General features: G+C 43.9%; 1 protein-coding gene across 2 annotated transcripts in view; it reads left to right on the top strand.

The window, feature by feature from the left end:
* Positions 1-513: 513 nt before the first annotated feature.
* The window catches only part of ADAM17 (ADAM metallopeptidase domain 17), a 71,387-nt gene continuing 56,474 nt past the window's right edge, over positions 514-15,426 (top strand). The window contains exons 1-2 of one of the 2 annotated variants that reach the window (XM_033176592.1): positions 514-2,331; positions 15,051-15,183. In XM_033176592.1, coding sequence (XP_033032483.1) covers positions 2,223-2,331; positions 15,051-15,183 — 242 coding nt within the window. In that variant the 5' untranslated portion in view covers positions 514-2,222. The remainder of the gene's footprint in view (positions 2,332-15,050; positions 15,184-15,426) is intronic. The other variant, XM_033176593.1, reaches the window with a different exon arrangement.

Raw genomic sequence — 15,426 nt, forward strand, 5'->3', positions numbered from 1 at the left:
CGCTCTTTTATCTTAAAAGTATGCACAATTGATAAATGAAAGATGAACTGCAAATTGGAATAATTTGGGTCCTGATTTGTGAATTGGAAAGATTACCTGAAATTTGGAATGTCCCTGGAAATCTAGGATTTCTGGTTATTCAGGCCAGGCGCGGTGGCTCACGCTAATCCTGGCACTTTGGGAGGTCGAGGCGGGTGGATCACCTAAGGTCAGGAGTTTGAAACCAGCCTGGCCAACATGGTGAAACCCCATCTCTACTAAAAACACAAAAATTAGCCGGGCGTGGTGGCGGGCACCTGTAATCCAGTTACTTGGGAGGCTGAGACAGGAGAAACGTTTAAAACCAGGAGGTGTTCAATCGCTTGCAGTGAGCCAAGATCACACTATTGCACTCCAGCCTGGGTGACAAGAGCGAAACTCCGTCTCAAAACAAAAAATAAATAAAAATAAATAAATAAAAAGGAAAAGAAAAGAAAATGCATCGGGAGCTTTTTTTTTTTTTTTTAAACGGCATTTACTAACCAGCTAAGTACCTTCTATGAGCAAGGCACTGTACAAGAGCTGTTGAGGATACCAAAATAACATAATCTACAATCTACTAAAGTTATAAGCTGGGCAGTATGGTGACTGGATGTTCAGAAAAGAAACCAGATGACATTATTATTGTACACCAAAAAAAACCCCCCAAAAACCATACTCAACTGTCACATTTTTATGGAATACAATTTTTAAAGATTGTATACAATTTGCATGTGAAATTTTGCTTACTTTTTAATTAGGTATGCCACTGAGTATGTTTAATACATTTTATATCTCAGATGTACAGACCAGGTCTGGTTGATTTTAGCCAACAACGTATTGTTGAAAAAGATGCTATTTTACTGCGGCAAACCACCATTAACATAAATTTTAACCACAGTTTGAGTATTTTATTAGGAATAAGGCTTGAAACTTGAATAGGACTAGTATTTTATTCCTAACAATTTACCATTTCATAATAAAGGCTGTCTCACTCTTAAGAGGAAAACATATTATGTCCTACTTTTATAAACTTTGGTTGAACTAAATAAAACAGCAACATGTACCCAACGTTTTTAGACTTTTATTCAGTACCATAAACACTAAACTATACAGAGCTAAAATCATGCAAAAGATTGCAGAACAAACTGCCTTGGGAAATTTCCAGTCTAAGCTAAATGGACTAAGTATAGGATTGAATTTTAAGAAGTTGGTGGGAAGATTCCAGCTCTTGTACTCACAGGTAAGGTCCCAGGATTCTATTTGTTGAAATGTCTCCAGACCCACTCCCTACAGCAGGGGCATGGAGCAAATGTGCATTCAGGAAGTGCTTATTAGTCCCCCCAAAGCCTTTTTCGTGACAGCAGACGGATGGAGGCCTCAGACGACTCTGGCGGTCAGACCCTGAACCAGATGCCTGAGCTGCGCTCGGAAGGCTCGTCTCGCAGGAGCTGGCGAGTGGCGAGGGCTTCGGAGGCTGGGTTCGGGGCCCGGGGGGGTCTCCGTCCGCAGGGCACTCTGTAGCTCGATTCATGTCCCCGCCCTCCCACCTGAGCACACTGGGCAGACACCCTGCGGCAACAGGCTAGTCGCGCCTCCTCATCCGCCCTGGGCCGGTCGCTGGGCCCCAGGCCGCTTTTTACAGCTCCTTTAATAAAATGGACAGCAGGGATCCTAACCAGACGTGGGCACCAAGACAAAGGAGGTGGCAGACGCGCCTGAAGGCCTGCTCGCTAGCTCCCGCCTCCCCAATCCGCGGTCACCCGGGGACAAAGGCCACGCCGGACTGGGTGGAGTTGGGACGTCTACGTCTGCGTCCAGTAAGGCGCCGGGCGAGCCCCAGCTGGACGCCACGGGCGGGGCCGAACGCGGCAGCCGACCAGAGAGACCCGCGGCGCACCGGCATGGGGCGTGGCAAGCGGAGCCTCCCGTGATGCCGCGCGGCGGCCGGCTTCCGGCTGTGGGTGGTGTGGGGGAACAGCAGCGGCCGGAAGCGGGCTGAGCCGGCCTCTGGTAACGCCACCTGCACTTCCGGGGGCGTCGAGCCTGGCGGTAGAATCTTCCCAGTAGGCGGCGCGGGAGGGAAAAGAGGTTTGAGGGGCCAGGCCGGGCGGATCCCGTCCTCCCCCGATGTGAGCAGTTTTCCGAACCCCCGTCAGGCGAAGGCTGCCCAGAGAGGTGGAGCCGGTAGCCGGGCCGGGAACATGAGGCAGTCTCTCCTATTCCTGACCAGCGTGGTTCCTTTCGTGCTGGCGCCGCGACCTCCGGACGACCCGGGCTTCGTCCCCCACCAGAGACTCGGTAAAGATCCAGGCGAGTTGGCTTAGGCGGCTCATGGAGCGCTCGTTGGAGGGGAAGAGCAGGGGAGCTGGGTCTATCAGGTGTTTGGGGGCGGGGTATTGGCGACGGTGGCGCGTCCTTAAGCTTTCAGTGTAGAAGGGGGTGTGGCTCTCGGAGTTTGGGGAAAGAATAAAGGAGATGGGCATATCTCTGAGTGGGAAAGGGCTACTGGACGGGCTCCATGTAGTGACTGAGCGCCTGAGAGGGGTTTGCTCCCTAGGTTTGTGTTTGGGGAGGGTGTTGGGAAAGCGGTAAGGAGTGGGGCGGCTGGATCTTGTTTGGAGAGGGAGATGTGGTCACGGTTCCTGCCTTAGTAAGGAACAAATCTAGTGTTGTGTGTTTCTACCAGAGGCAGAAAGGAAGGGCCCAAAGCTCCAGAATTCTTCCTGGTCCTCTGAGGAGGGAACTAGAATTTCTGCTGTAGGAGGTACTTATGCAGTAATCTGGTTGGGAGGCGGAGATTGGAGTTGGAGTCTTAAGAGTTGTGTTTTTGCGAACATCCTAAGCACGTTCTTGGTTATTTCAATTGTAGCTTATTGGAGGTGCTTGGGAGATGGGGGAAGGCGGAAACCTGCTAAGCCAACTCTTGATGCTGCCACTGTGAACGCTTTCCTTGCACTTTTAAACAAAGAAATTATCAGGAATGACGAGTTTGATCAGTTTAGAGGCTAGAAAGTATAGGGTTCCTATTTCATTAGATTTTTCCAGAGAGATTGGATTTTAAAGATGGACATGCATTAAGGGATCTGAACTTTGGTGGAAGTAAGTTTGTGTGAACTTTTAGTGTATTTTAAGATCCTTTTGTCTTCCAAAAATTGACATGTAAGACACTTTGATTAGTAGTAATAAAGTGTGAAATAATGTTTTCCCAGTGTGAAATTGTAGGCTTGCATGGTTATACTGGTCCCCAAATTTCACCATGATAACATGTGTAGTATTTTTTTCTTTGTATTTAGTGGACAGAAATTGTAATGGATTGATATGGATTTTTTTTTTTTTTTTTTTTTTTTTTGAGACGGAGTCTCGCTGTGTCGCCCAGGCTGGAGTGCAGTGGCCGGATCTCAGCTCACTGCAAGCTCCGCCCCCCGGGTTTACGCCATTCTCCTGCCTCAGCCTCTCAAGTAGCTGGGACTACAGGCGCCCGCCACCTCGCCCGGCTAGTTTTTTGTATTTTTTAGTAGAGACCGGGTTTCACCGTATTAGCCAGGATGGTCTCGATCTCCTGACCTCGTGATCCGCCCGTCTCGGCCTCCCAAAGTGCTGGGATGACAGGCTTGAGCCACCGCGCCCGGCCTGATATGGATATTAAAGGTGTTGAGAATGTTATCACTTGTACAGCTGCCTTATGATTATTTCCGATTGAAATGGATTACAAGTGACTCATGAAAGGCAAGGGATCTAGTTAGGAAGTGCTGAGAAGTGGTAAGTCAGTACAAATTGAAGGACATTTTGAAGTAGGGTTGTGGTTAGGATGGAGGGATAGGTAAGAGTCTTCATTTTAAGGATAAATGTTAGTAAAAAGAATAAATGTCTATTTTGAGATATTAAAATTATATTTGCACCACCCTGACACAACTGTTTCACTTACATTATTAATCTGTTGTTCGCATGACTCCTAAGGAAGCATACAGTTTAAAGAAAAACATTACTTTCTAGATCAATTCATAACATTTGCAGATCGTAAGGTTTTTTTAGACCTCTCCCCCTCCAAGACAGAGTCTTGCTCTGTTGCTCAGGCTGAAGTGCGGTGGCAGGATCTCAGCTCACTGCAACCTCCGCCTCCCGAGTTCAAACAGTTCTCCTGCCTCAGCCTCCTAAGTAGCTGGAATTACAGGCATGTGCCACCATGCCCGGCTAATTTTTGTATGTTTAGTAGAGACAGGGTTTCACCATGTTGGCATGGCTGGTCTCTAACTCTTGACCTCCTGATCCGCCCACTTGGGCCCCCCCCTCCCCAAGTGCTGAGATTACAGGCGCGAGCCACTGCTCCTGGCCCATATGTTTTTTATTTGCAAAGTGCACAAGAATGCATAGACTTTCCTTTTGTTTTTTTAAACGAAGTGTTTGAAGAACACATACTGTCTGCTAAGTATTATATGTGGCATTGGAAATACAAAGATCAGACGATATCCATCTTCAAATGGTTGTGGCATAGTGAAATAGACATCCATTTAGGACATTTCTAAAACAGCAAAGAGGAGAGTGCTAGAGTATATTATAGCAAGTATTATCACCAAGGGCCACTGCACCCAGCCTAGGAAGCTTAGTGAAGCTTCCTGGAGGAGGTGATACTTGAGCCCAGACTTTAAGGTTAAGTAGATGAAGAGGGAAGATAAGGGCACTCCTGATGGTGGAACTTAGAGACTATTAGGACTTAGAGACTGATATGAACCTTAGAGATCAAGTCTAGTTTTCAAATAAAGGAGGAAGAAAAGTGAGTCTCAGGAAGGTGCTGTCAGTTGTCAGGTTCACTCAGTGATGAACATAGGCCTTGTGGGTATTTTTCTTTTGAAGAATGACTTTTTTTTCCAGTTTGTTTGACAGCTTACAATATAATTTGTTGCTTAACTTAACCCCACCATTAGATTGAGTTGGTCAAGACTAGCAAATAGTTTCACAGTTGAAAAGCATGGTTTATTATTTATTTTTTATGTCTATTGTCCTACAAATGTTACTATACTGCAGTACTAAATATTGATTAGGCATATGACAACATTTTTCTGAAAGGCAAAAAATACATAATAATTGAAGCCTGGCTTTTAGAGTACTCTATGGGTCACCAATAATGATTTCAATTGACCTGTTATGAATTGCATAATTTAGGAAACTTATGAGTCATAAAAGCTTAGTCATGATGATATCTTGTTGAAGTTGCAGCTGGGGTGTATAAGTCTCACTTTGATTTCAAAATTGTTTTCCCTTTGTGTTACTTTTAATAAAAGAGGATGTAGTGGGTGGGAGGAAAAAATACAGGTCACCATGAGGGATGAGAAAGTTTATATCTGAAACATGTATTTTGATTTTACCTTGAGGTTGTTGGCATGGGGATTCTCCATATTGCAGTGCCGATTTCATTATTGACAGCACCATTTTACTCAGTATTTTGACATCTGGCTTTCTCTTTTGATGTTAATTTTGCTTACTGGCTGCATTCCTTTGAAACCTAAATGCTTAACTGCCCTAACTGTTCCAAGGGAGATTTAATGTAACTCTGTTTTATACTAGTCTAAGAGAAAAACCGTATTTCAAGAGTAGAAAGGAGAGGAGTTAAGCAGAGAATTGTGATGGGGAAACTGGAGAGATCCTTTTGACTTTCACAGGATTTCCTAGAACATTAAATGTAGGTTTCCTCCAAGGCCAATTGTGGTTGATTTTTGGATCCTTCACTATTTTCTTTTGTGAGAATATAAATGTGTACAGCTGGAAGTGTAATGTGAAGAAAGTCTGTGAAAGATTGATAGGAAAGGAGGACAAGAATGGGCTTCATTGAGGTAACGGAAGTGAAATGAAGGGCTTTTCATATATGGGTTGAACATCCCTAATCTGAAATGCTCCAAAATTTGGAACTTTTTGAGTGCTGGCATGACACCACACATTTCCCCGAACAAACGATTTTTTCACCATATTAATGGTATATTTTTGGCTGTGTAGTACTTATGTGTGAATAGGTATAAGAAAATGATTACTTATTGGTAGCATGTAGAATCAGTCAGGAATGATGGTGATGCCAAACCACAGATTATATATGTGGGTGGCCGAGACAGTGACACCTTTGCTTTCGAATGCTTCATTGTACACAGACTTTTTTTCATGAAAAAAAGTTACTTAAAAATATTGTTGAGGCCGTACGTGGTGGCTCACGCCTGTAATCCCAGCACTTTGGGAGGCCGAGCTGGGCGGATCATGAGGTCAGGAGATCGAGACCATCCTGGCTAACACTGTGAAACCCTGTCTCTACTAAAAATACAAAAAGTTAGCCAGGCGTGTTGGCAGGCGCCTGTAGTCCCAGCTGCTTGGGAGGCTGAGGCAGGAGAATGGCGTATACCCAGGAGGCGGAACTTGCAGTGAGCGGAGATCGGGCCACTGCACTCCAGCCTGGGCGATAGAGTGAGACTCTGTCTCAAAAAAAGTAAATAAATAAATGAAACATAAAGAATTTTATATTTAGATTTGGGTCCCATCCCCAAGATACCTCATTATGTATATGCAAATATTTTAAAATTTTAAAAATTCTGAAGGATGAAACATTTCTGGTCTCAAGCATTTTGGATAAGGGATGCTCAATCTGTATCTCTTTATTTACTCCTAAAATCAGCCAAGGAAATGGGCATCTCTCTGTTCCCCCCGTTTCCTTTGTTGTTGTTGTTGTTGTTGTTACATGAGTTGTACTGGTTTCACTTCATTTGACAGTGTTCTGCTAATGACTAGACATGTGTCTCTGACCTGGACTCATTCTCTGGAGCTCATATTCAGCTGCTCATTTGGCACTTCAAATATAACATGTCCAAAATTAGTTACCTTTTTTTTTTTTTGAGAAGGAGTCTCACTCTGTCACCCAGGCTGGAGTGTGGTGGCACAATCTCGGCTCACTGCAACTTCCGCTTCCCAGGTTCAAGTGATTCTCGTGCCTCAGCCTCCCAAGTAGCTGGGATTACAGGCGCCGGCCACCACACCTGGCTAAGTTTTTTTTTTTTTTTTTTTTTTTTTTTTGTGAAGGAATCTTGCTCTGTCACCCAGGCTGGAGTGCAGTGGTGCGATCTTGGCTCACTGCAAACTCTGCCTCCTGGGTTCACGCCATTCTGCCGCCTCAGCCTCCCGAGTAGCTGGGACTACAGGCGCCCGCCACCACGCCCGGTTAATTTTGTTTTTGTATTTTTAGCAGAGACGTGGTTTCACCATGTTAGCCAGGATGGTCTTGATTTCCTGACTTCGTGATCCGCCCACGTCGGCCCCCCAAAGTGCTGGGATTACTGGTATGAGCCACTGCAGCCGGCCTTTTTTGTATTTTTAGTAGAGACAGAGTTTCACCATGTTGGGCAGGCTGGTGTTGAACTCCTGACCTCTGGTGATCCACCTGCCTCAGCCTCCCAAAGTGCTGGGATTAGAGACGTGAACCACTGTCTTTGCCAGTTACCTGTTCTTTTGGTTACAAGATTGAGTAGCTGGACACAGTGGCATATGCCTGTAATCCCAGCACGTTGGGAGGCTGAGGCCGGCGGATGACTTGAGACCAGGAGTTTAAGACCAGCTTGACCAACGTGGTGAAACCTGTCTCTACTAAAAATACAAAAATTAGCCAGGCGTGGTGGCATGTACCTGTAAGCCCAGCTACTGGGGAGGCTGAGGCAGGAGAATCGCTTGAACCCAGGAGGCGGAGGTTGCAGTGTGCTGAGGTCGAGCCACTGCAATCCTGCCTGGGTGGCAGAGGGAGACTCCATCTTAAAAAAAAAAAAAAAAAAAAGAATGAGTATCGGATACAGGTTTAGCCTGGGACTAGGCAGGGCTGCTGGTAATTGTGGAAGTTGTCTCATTGCCTAACCTGAAACTTGCATCCTGGATACTTGTCTTGCTGAAGAGCCTTGGCTCAGGTTAAGTCCTGGGTCTGTTGAGGAGCTCTTGATAGAGAATTAGTTGAAGCAGCTCACACGCCATCCTCCTTTACTGGTATAAATTCATAAAATTGTTTAGTTCCCAGGCTCTGGGGTCCCTGGCCTAGCAGAGAGCACTGCTCCCTTTTTCTCATTCCTTAGTCCCAACAACCCGCACCTGACACTTATTACACGTGGCCTGCTTCCCTGTCCTGTGTGTTTGGGGAGTGCTGAAGAGGAAGGCTTCTGTATCCTTAGCACAAACACAGTAAACACCTCACAGCAGTATGGGGTTTATGTTTTCCATTTCTGATATCAGAAGTAGGAGCATGACACTGATAGTGTCTTTTTGGGGGAACTTTTTGTACTTTATGCAGCAGATCAGTGAAGAGTGAGCTGAGTACCTTGGGGTTCTGCAGTACACTTGCAAGTAGTATTTTAGGAAAATGCAGTTTGCTGCAAAAATAAAAGAAATTGATATAAAAAATCCAGAAGCCGGGCACAGTGGCTCACAACTGTAATCTCAGCATTTTGGAAAGCTAAAGGGCAAGGATCACTTGAGCCCAGGTGTTTGAGACCATTCTGGGCAACATGGCAAGACCTTGTCTCTACAAAAAAATAGATACAAAAATTATCCAGGTGTGGTGGCATGTGCCTGTGATCCCAGCCACCCGGAGGATTGCTCATGCCCAGGAGGTTGAGTCTGCAGTGAGTGGTGATTGTGCCCTGCACTCTAGCCTGGGCAACAGAGCGAGACCCTGTCTCAAAAACAAAACAAAACAAAACAACCCACACGTTTCCAGAACCTTCTCATATAGCACTTTATTTACATTGTTCTTAAATACATTTGGGACAGTTATATACATACCACTATACATATGTGTATATGTGTTGATATACACACAAAATTATATACATAATTTTTGCTTGTTTGTTTTTGAGACGGAGTCTCATTCTGTCGCCCAGGCTGGAGTACAGTGGTGCGGTATCAGCTCACTCACTGCAACCTTTGCCGCCCAGGTTCAAGCGAGTCTCCTGCCTCAACCTCCTGAGTAGCTGGGATTACAGGTGCCTGCCACCACGCCTGGCTAATTTTTGTATTTTTAGTAGAGACTGGGTTTTACCATGTTGGCCAGGCTGGTCTTGAACTCTCCACCTTGTGATCCACCTACCTTGGCCTCCCAAAGTGCTGGAATTTCAGGTGTGAGCCATTGTGCCCTGCCATATACATAATTTTTAAAAGTTTTACGATTAGTTTGAGCTTAAAAATGTCAGCTCTGGGCTTATTGAAGAAAATGTGGGTATACTTTACGTCGGTGCATTAAAGTCAGTGGCCACAAAAGCTTATCCCAGAGATAAAACAATTCAGATAGAAGTGGGGGAGTGGAAGATTTATCACATCTTCTGTAGGCAACTCCACAGCTACAACCAGAAGGCTATTTTGTTACAGGCCTGAAAGCCTGATTTTCTCTTTGTTCTTCTTTGAAAAACTTTAGAAGGAACAAAGTATTGGTTACTTTTTACCACTGATGCCAGTGTTAAGAATCTTGTGATTATGTAGATTTACTCTCCCTGCTGAAAATCACTATATGGCTCATCAGTAACACAACTGCAGACATGATGACTTAATGCAAAGGAAGTCCTATGTAAATGAGCAATGAAATTGCAACTATATATAAGGAACAAAATAGAATATGAAACTCCAGAATCTTTTTTTTCATTTCTGTTTTTCCCAAGGCTCTGTCATTCAAAACTCCAGAATCTTTCAGCATCCAATTGCCTCCCGATATCAGCCCCTCTCTTACTTGTTTTTTTTTTTTTTTTTTTTTAAATCACAGTGAGCCACAACCTAGGAGTCTTTTAGTGGTTTCTACTTGGTTTGCTTTGCAGCCTACTAGCAGATTTCCTGCATTCCAGTCTTCTTCCCCTCTAGCGCATTTTCCACACTGCATTCATTATGAAATGTCTTTCTTTTTCTTTGGGATGGAGTCTCACTGTGTCGCCCAGGTTGGAGTGCAGTGGCGTGATCTCGGCTCATTGCAAACTTTACATCCTGAATTCAAGTGATTTCTCATGCCTCAGCCTCCCAAGTAGCTGGGATTATAGGCACCTGCTACCATGCCCAGCTAATTTTGTATTTTTAGCAGAGACAGGGTTTTGCCACGTTGGCCAGGCTGGTCTCTAACTCCTGACCTCAAGTTATCGCCCGCCTCGGCTTTCTCTTTCTCCCTCTTTTTTTTTTTTGGATTTTGAGACATAATCTGGCCCCGTCACCTAGGCTGGAGTGCAGTGGCACGATATCAGCTCACTGCAACCTCTGCCTCCTGAGCTCAAGCCATCCACCCGTCTCAACCTCCTGAGCAGCTGGGACTGCAGGTGTACACCACCATGCCTGGCTAATTTTTGTATTTTATTTTATTTTTGTTTTTGGTAGAGACGGGGTTTTTCTGTGTTGCCCAGGCTTGTCTTGAACTCATGGGCCCAAGCGATCTGCCCACCTTGACCTCCCAAGGTGCTGGGATGACGGGCATGAGCCACCACAGCTGGCCCATAATGAAATTTTTAACTTACAGCTATTGCCGTTATCCAAAACCCAGAATCCCTGATTTCCTTCCATAGTCCTCCGTGACCTGACCTGTGCCTGACTCTCCAGCCTCACACCTCATCATATTCTCTCTCTATTGCTCTGCACTGCAGCCTCCTTGAGTTGCTTTCACTTCTTTAAGTGTTGTGTTCTATTTTTTTGTGAACTTCACCATATGTTATGCCCTTGACTTAAAGCCTCTCCTTTCTTTTCCTGCTCTGGGGTGCTGCTTCATCCTTTTGGTCTTCAAAACTGTTTCCCTGGGAAAACATCTTTGACTCAGCAGGCAGGGATCATGCTCCTGCTCTGTCTGTGCATAACTCTCTGAGGCTACTTCTGTCTTGGTCTGTGATGTACTTTATAATAATTTTGGTCTTTCCTTCATTGTCACAATACCGGAAATCTGTTTCTTTTTCTCTGTGTTGTATCCTTAGTGCCTGAAAGGTAGGAGCTTCTTAATAAATATTCGTTGAATAATCAAGTAAATGGAGTCTGGTGGAAAAGAGAAAAAATAAGTGTAGAATGTGTGTGCAAGAAAGGAGGGGAAGGGGGATGAAAAAGATAACAAAAGCACATAAAACAACAAATAGCAAAAACTACAAAAAACAAAAAGCAGATGACAAAAAATAAAAAAGATAACAAAATGATGATTGCCGCGGCAACTTGTAGAAAGTAAGGAAGGTGCTCTCATTCTAGAGAGAAGTGGGCAGCCATTGTAGTTTTTTAAAGAGAGAATATGGGCTGGACTTGGTGGCTCACGCCTGTAATCCCAGCACTTTAGGAGGCTGAGGCGGGTGGATCACGAGGTCAAGAGATCAAGACCATCCTGGCCAACATGGTGAAACCCTGTCCCTACTAAAAATACAAAAATTAACTGGGCATGGTGGCGTGCACCTGTAGTCCCAGCTACTTGGGAGACTGATACAGGGGAATCGCTTGAACCCAGGAGGCAGAGGTTGCAGTAAGCTGAGATCACGCCACTGCATTCCAGCCTGACCACAGAGTGAGACTCCATCTCAAAAAACAAACAAACAAACAAACAAAAAAAACAGTATATGGCCAGACACTGAGCTGAGATAGACAGTGTGGCAGTGTCTGGTATTAACTGTAATAAACTCTACTGTAAGAAGCAGGTGGTTTATACTTAAGTTTATTGAGAGAATTGGATATGGATAAGAGATAAAAAAAAAAAAAACCTCTTGGGAAATGGGGAGAAATATAAATTCTGTTGGAAAGGCTGTAAAAAATTGAGATTACTAATGGTTAGAATTTTGGAAGTGAAGTGCAGTAAAATATTGAGTACCCGAGAGAGGTTACTTGTTAGTGAAAACACAATAGCAGTAGTACGTAGCTACAGTTTGGCTCCGAAGGAAGAACTATTTTTACTGTAGTTTGTAATGGCTTCAGAATCTCTAATTTGAGATATCCAGTTATTAAAAGAGAATAAATTACAGTTGAAATGCATTAGTTATTTTAAAGTGCTTTAGCAAGCTACATTTAAAAAGTGCTTATTATAGAAAATATACCCAAAATAACCAATGATGTTACTGTCTTATGCTTATTTTTTCTAGACCTGTTTTTATACATAGTTAAGATTATACAATATGGTATTTCTGAAATCTATATTTAACATTATAACATATGTATTTTTCCATGTTCGTTCATTCATTCATTTTTTCTTTTTTTATTTTTGAGACAGGGTCTCATTCTGTCACCCAGGCTGGAGTGCAGTGGTGCAATCTTGGCTCACTGCAGCCTTGACCTCCTGGGCTCAAGCGATCCTCCTACCTGAACCTGCTGAGTAACTGAGACTACAAGCACATGCCACCACGCCTGGTTAATTTTATTTTTACTTTTTGGAGAAATGAGAGTCTCACCATATTGCCCAGGCTGGTCTTGAACTCCTTGGGTCAAGCAGTTCTCTCACCTTGGCCTCCCAAAGTGCTGGGATTACAGCCGCGAACCACCACCCTCAGCGCCATGTTCTTAAAAACCTTTTGTAAACGACATTTAAAATAGTTACATATTTTTTCCCCTGTCTTTGGAAGTGTTACAACATCCAACCATTTCACAGTTACTAATTTACCTTCATTCTGGTTTTTGTCCTTGAAAATAAGGCAAGGCTGAATAATGAACATCTTTGTGGCTAAAGTTTTTTTCTTTACTTTGAATTGTTTCCTTCCTTTAGCTTAGTTCAGTGGTTTTCTTTTTTCTTTTTCTTTCTTTTTTGAGATGGAGTCTCGCTTTGTTGCCCAGGCTGGAGAGCAGTGGTGCCATCTCGGCTCACTGCAACCTCTACCTTCCAGGTTCAAGCAGTTCTCCTGCCTCAGCCTCCCGAGTAGCTGGGATTACAGGCGTCTGCTGCCACACCCTGCTAATTTTTTGTATTTTTAGTAGAGACAAGGTTTTGCCACGTTGTCCAGGCTGGTCTTGAACTCTTGACTTCAGGGGATCCATACACCTCAGCCTCTCAAGTGCTGGGATTACAAGTGTGAGCCACCGCACCCAGCCAATTCAGTGGTTTTCATACTTGAGTGTGTCAGCATCACCTGGAAGCCTTGTTAAACACAGACTATTGGATCTCACTGGGTGAATTTCTGTTTGAGTAGGTCTGAGGGGAGACCTGAGCATTTGCATTTTTAACAAATTCCCAGGTGGTGATGATGCTGCTGGTTTGGGAACTACACTTTGAGAACGACTGGGCTGTATTATTGACAATGAAATTACAATGTTGAGGTTAAGTTCCTAAGTCAGTAGGAGTGATTATGATCTTGAATGAAACTGAGTTCATGTACCAACCTGTATCAGGGAAGTTGAAGAACTAAAGGACCATATTGCATTTCAGCACTGAGAATTCGTGCAGTTTGTGAACATGTGAGTGCTGATATGTGCAAGGTTTTTGCTGAGTATTGTGAGGCAAGGATGTTGTAATGAATAAAATATAGCCCTTTTTGGCCCTTTTTTTTTTTTTTTTTTGAGACGGAGTCTTGCTCCATCGCCAGGCTGGAGTGAAGTGGCGTGATCTCGGCTCACTGCAACTTCCACCTCCCAGGTTCAAGCGATTCCCCTGCCTCAGCCTCCTGAGTAGCTGGGACTACAGGTGTGCGCCACCACGCCCGACTAATTTTTTGTATTTTGGTAGAGACCGGTTTTCACCATGTTGGCCAAGATGGTCTCGATCTGCTGACCTTGTGATCCCCCTGCCTTGGCCTCCCAAAGTGCTGGGATTACAGGCTTGAGCCACCACGCCCAGCCCGGCCTTCCCCCCGCCCCCCAGAGATGGAGTCTTGCTCTGTCACCCAGGCTGGAGTGCAGTGGCGCAATCTCAGCTCCCTGCAACCTCTGCCTCACAGGTTCAAGCGATTCTCCTGCCCCAGACTCTGGAGTAACTGGGATTACAGGTGTGCACCGCCACGCCCGGCTAATTTTGTATTTTTAGTAGAGACAGGGTTTCACCGTGTTAGGCTGGTCTGGAACTCCTGGCCTCAGGTGATCCTTGGCCTCCCAAAGTGCTGGGATTACAGGCGTGAGCCACCAGGCACGGCCTCATTTGAGGAAACTTTTGATATCAGAATCTTAGGTTTTTCATTAGAGATTGCCAGATTTCCTTATTCCTCTGGAAGGTGAAGGCCTAATTGCTAGCATTCTGGAAGCCAGTTAGAGTAGGAGGGTAGGGTATTGGGTAGAGGATAAAGAAGGGGTTTGGGAAATGCGGGGGTAGGGGATGTCTCTTGGCAGTTGTATGGTTAAATTGAGTTTTTGTTTTATTATTGATGGGTGTTTTTCAGGTACATGCGATGTTTTGATACCTGTATGCAATGTGTAATGATCAAATCAGGGTGATTGGGATACCCATCATTTGAAACATCTTTTCTGTGTTAGGAATATTACAAGTCTTCTAGCTATTTTGAAGTATACAATAAATTATTAACTATAATTTCTGTACTGTACTATCAAATATTAGAACTTATTAATCAAACTGTATTTTTGTAACCCTAACCACTTTCTCTTCATCTCCACCACTCCCACTTCCCTTCTCAGCCTCTGGTGACCATCATTCTGCTGTCTACCTCCACGAGATCCACTTTTTTAGCTTCCACACATGAGTGAGAGTCTTTCTTTTAAAACTGGTTTTGTGAGCATATTTAACATTAGTAGCAATAAACTTGTATTTTCAGCTGCTGTTGCTGTATTTTGAGGACCTTCTAAGTCCATTGGAAGGATTTTGAATACCGTAGTGTCTGCAGTGATATTTGTTGAAAGAAAGGGAAAGCATCAGTGCAAATATTTTTAAACAGTTTTTAAAGAGACTCAAGTCACCCAATTTGTTTTCTAAAAATCCTTCTAATTTTGGAAGAGGCAGTGGAGTTTCTGTTGATTAAAAAATGATTTTTAGTTTGTGCTTGGCACTTCCTAATGGATTACATCAGGAAAGATTTATTGTCTGGCACTCTCATTTTAACGATATTACAATTGATTATTAGGTTTAGATGCTAATACCTTTTTTACCTTTATTTCAGAGAAGCTTGATTCTTTGCTCTCAGACTACGATATTCTCTCCTTATCTAATATCCAGCAGCATTCTGTAAGAAAAAGAGATCTACAGACTTCAACACATGTAGAAACACTACTAACTTTTTCAGCTTTGAAAAGGTAATTTGAATTATTCATGGAATAATGTTGGGGCACTGGGGGCTTGGTTTAGCAAAAACAAAAAAGTAAGGGTATCTACTGAAATCTTGGGAAATTACATTTTAAAGATTTGTAATTAATCTTTAAATCTGTTATATATACAGTGGTTTTGAAGTATAATGCTTATTCTAAAATTCATACTGGGGCTGGGTGCAGTGGCTCACGCCTGTAATCCGAGCACTTTGGGGGGCCAAGACGTGGATT

This window comes from Trachypithecus francoisi, unplaced genomic scaffold, assembly GCF_009764315.1.
Source record: "Trachypithecus francoisi isolate TF-2019V2 unplaced genomic scaffold, Tfra_2.0 Lachesis_group17, whole genome shotgun sequence".
In the NCBI taxonomy this organism is placed as follows: Eukaryota; Metazoa; Chordata; class Mammalia; order Primates; family Cercopithecidae; genus Trachypithecus; species Trachypithecus francoisi.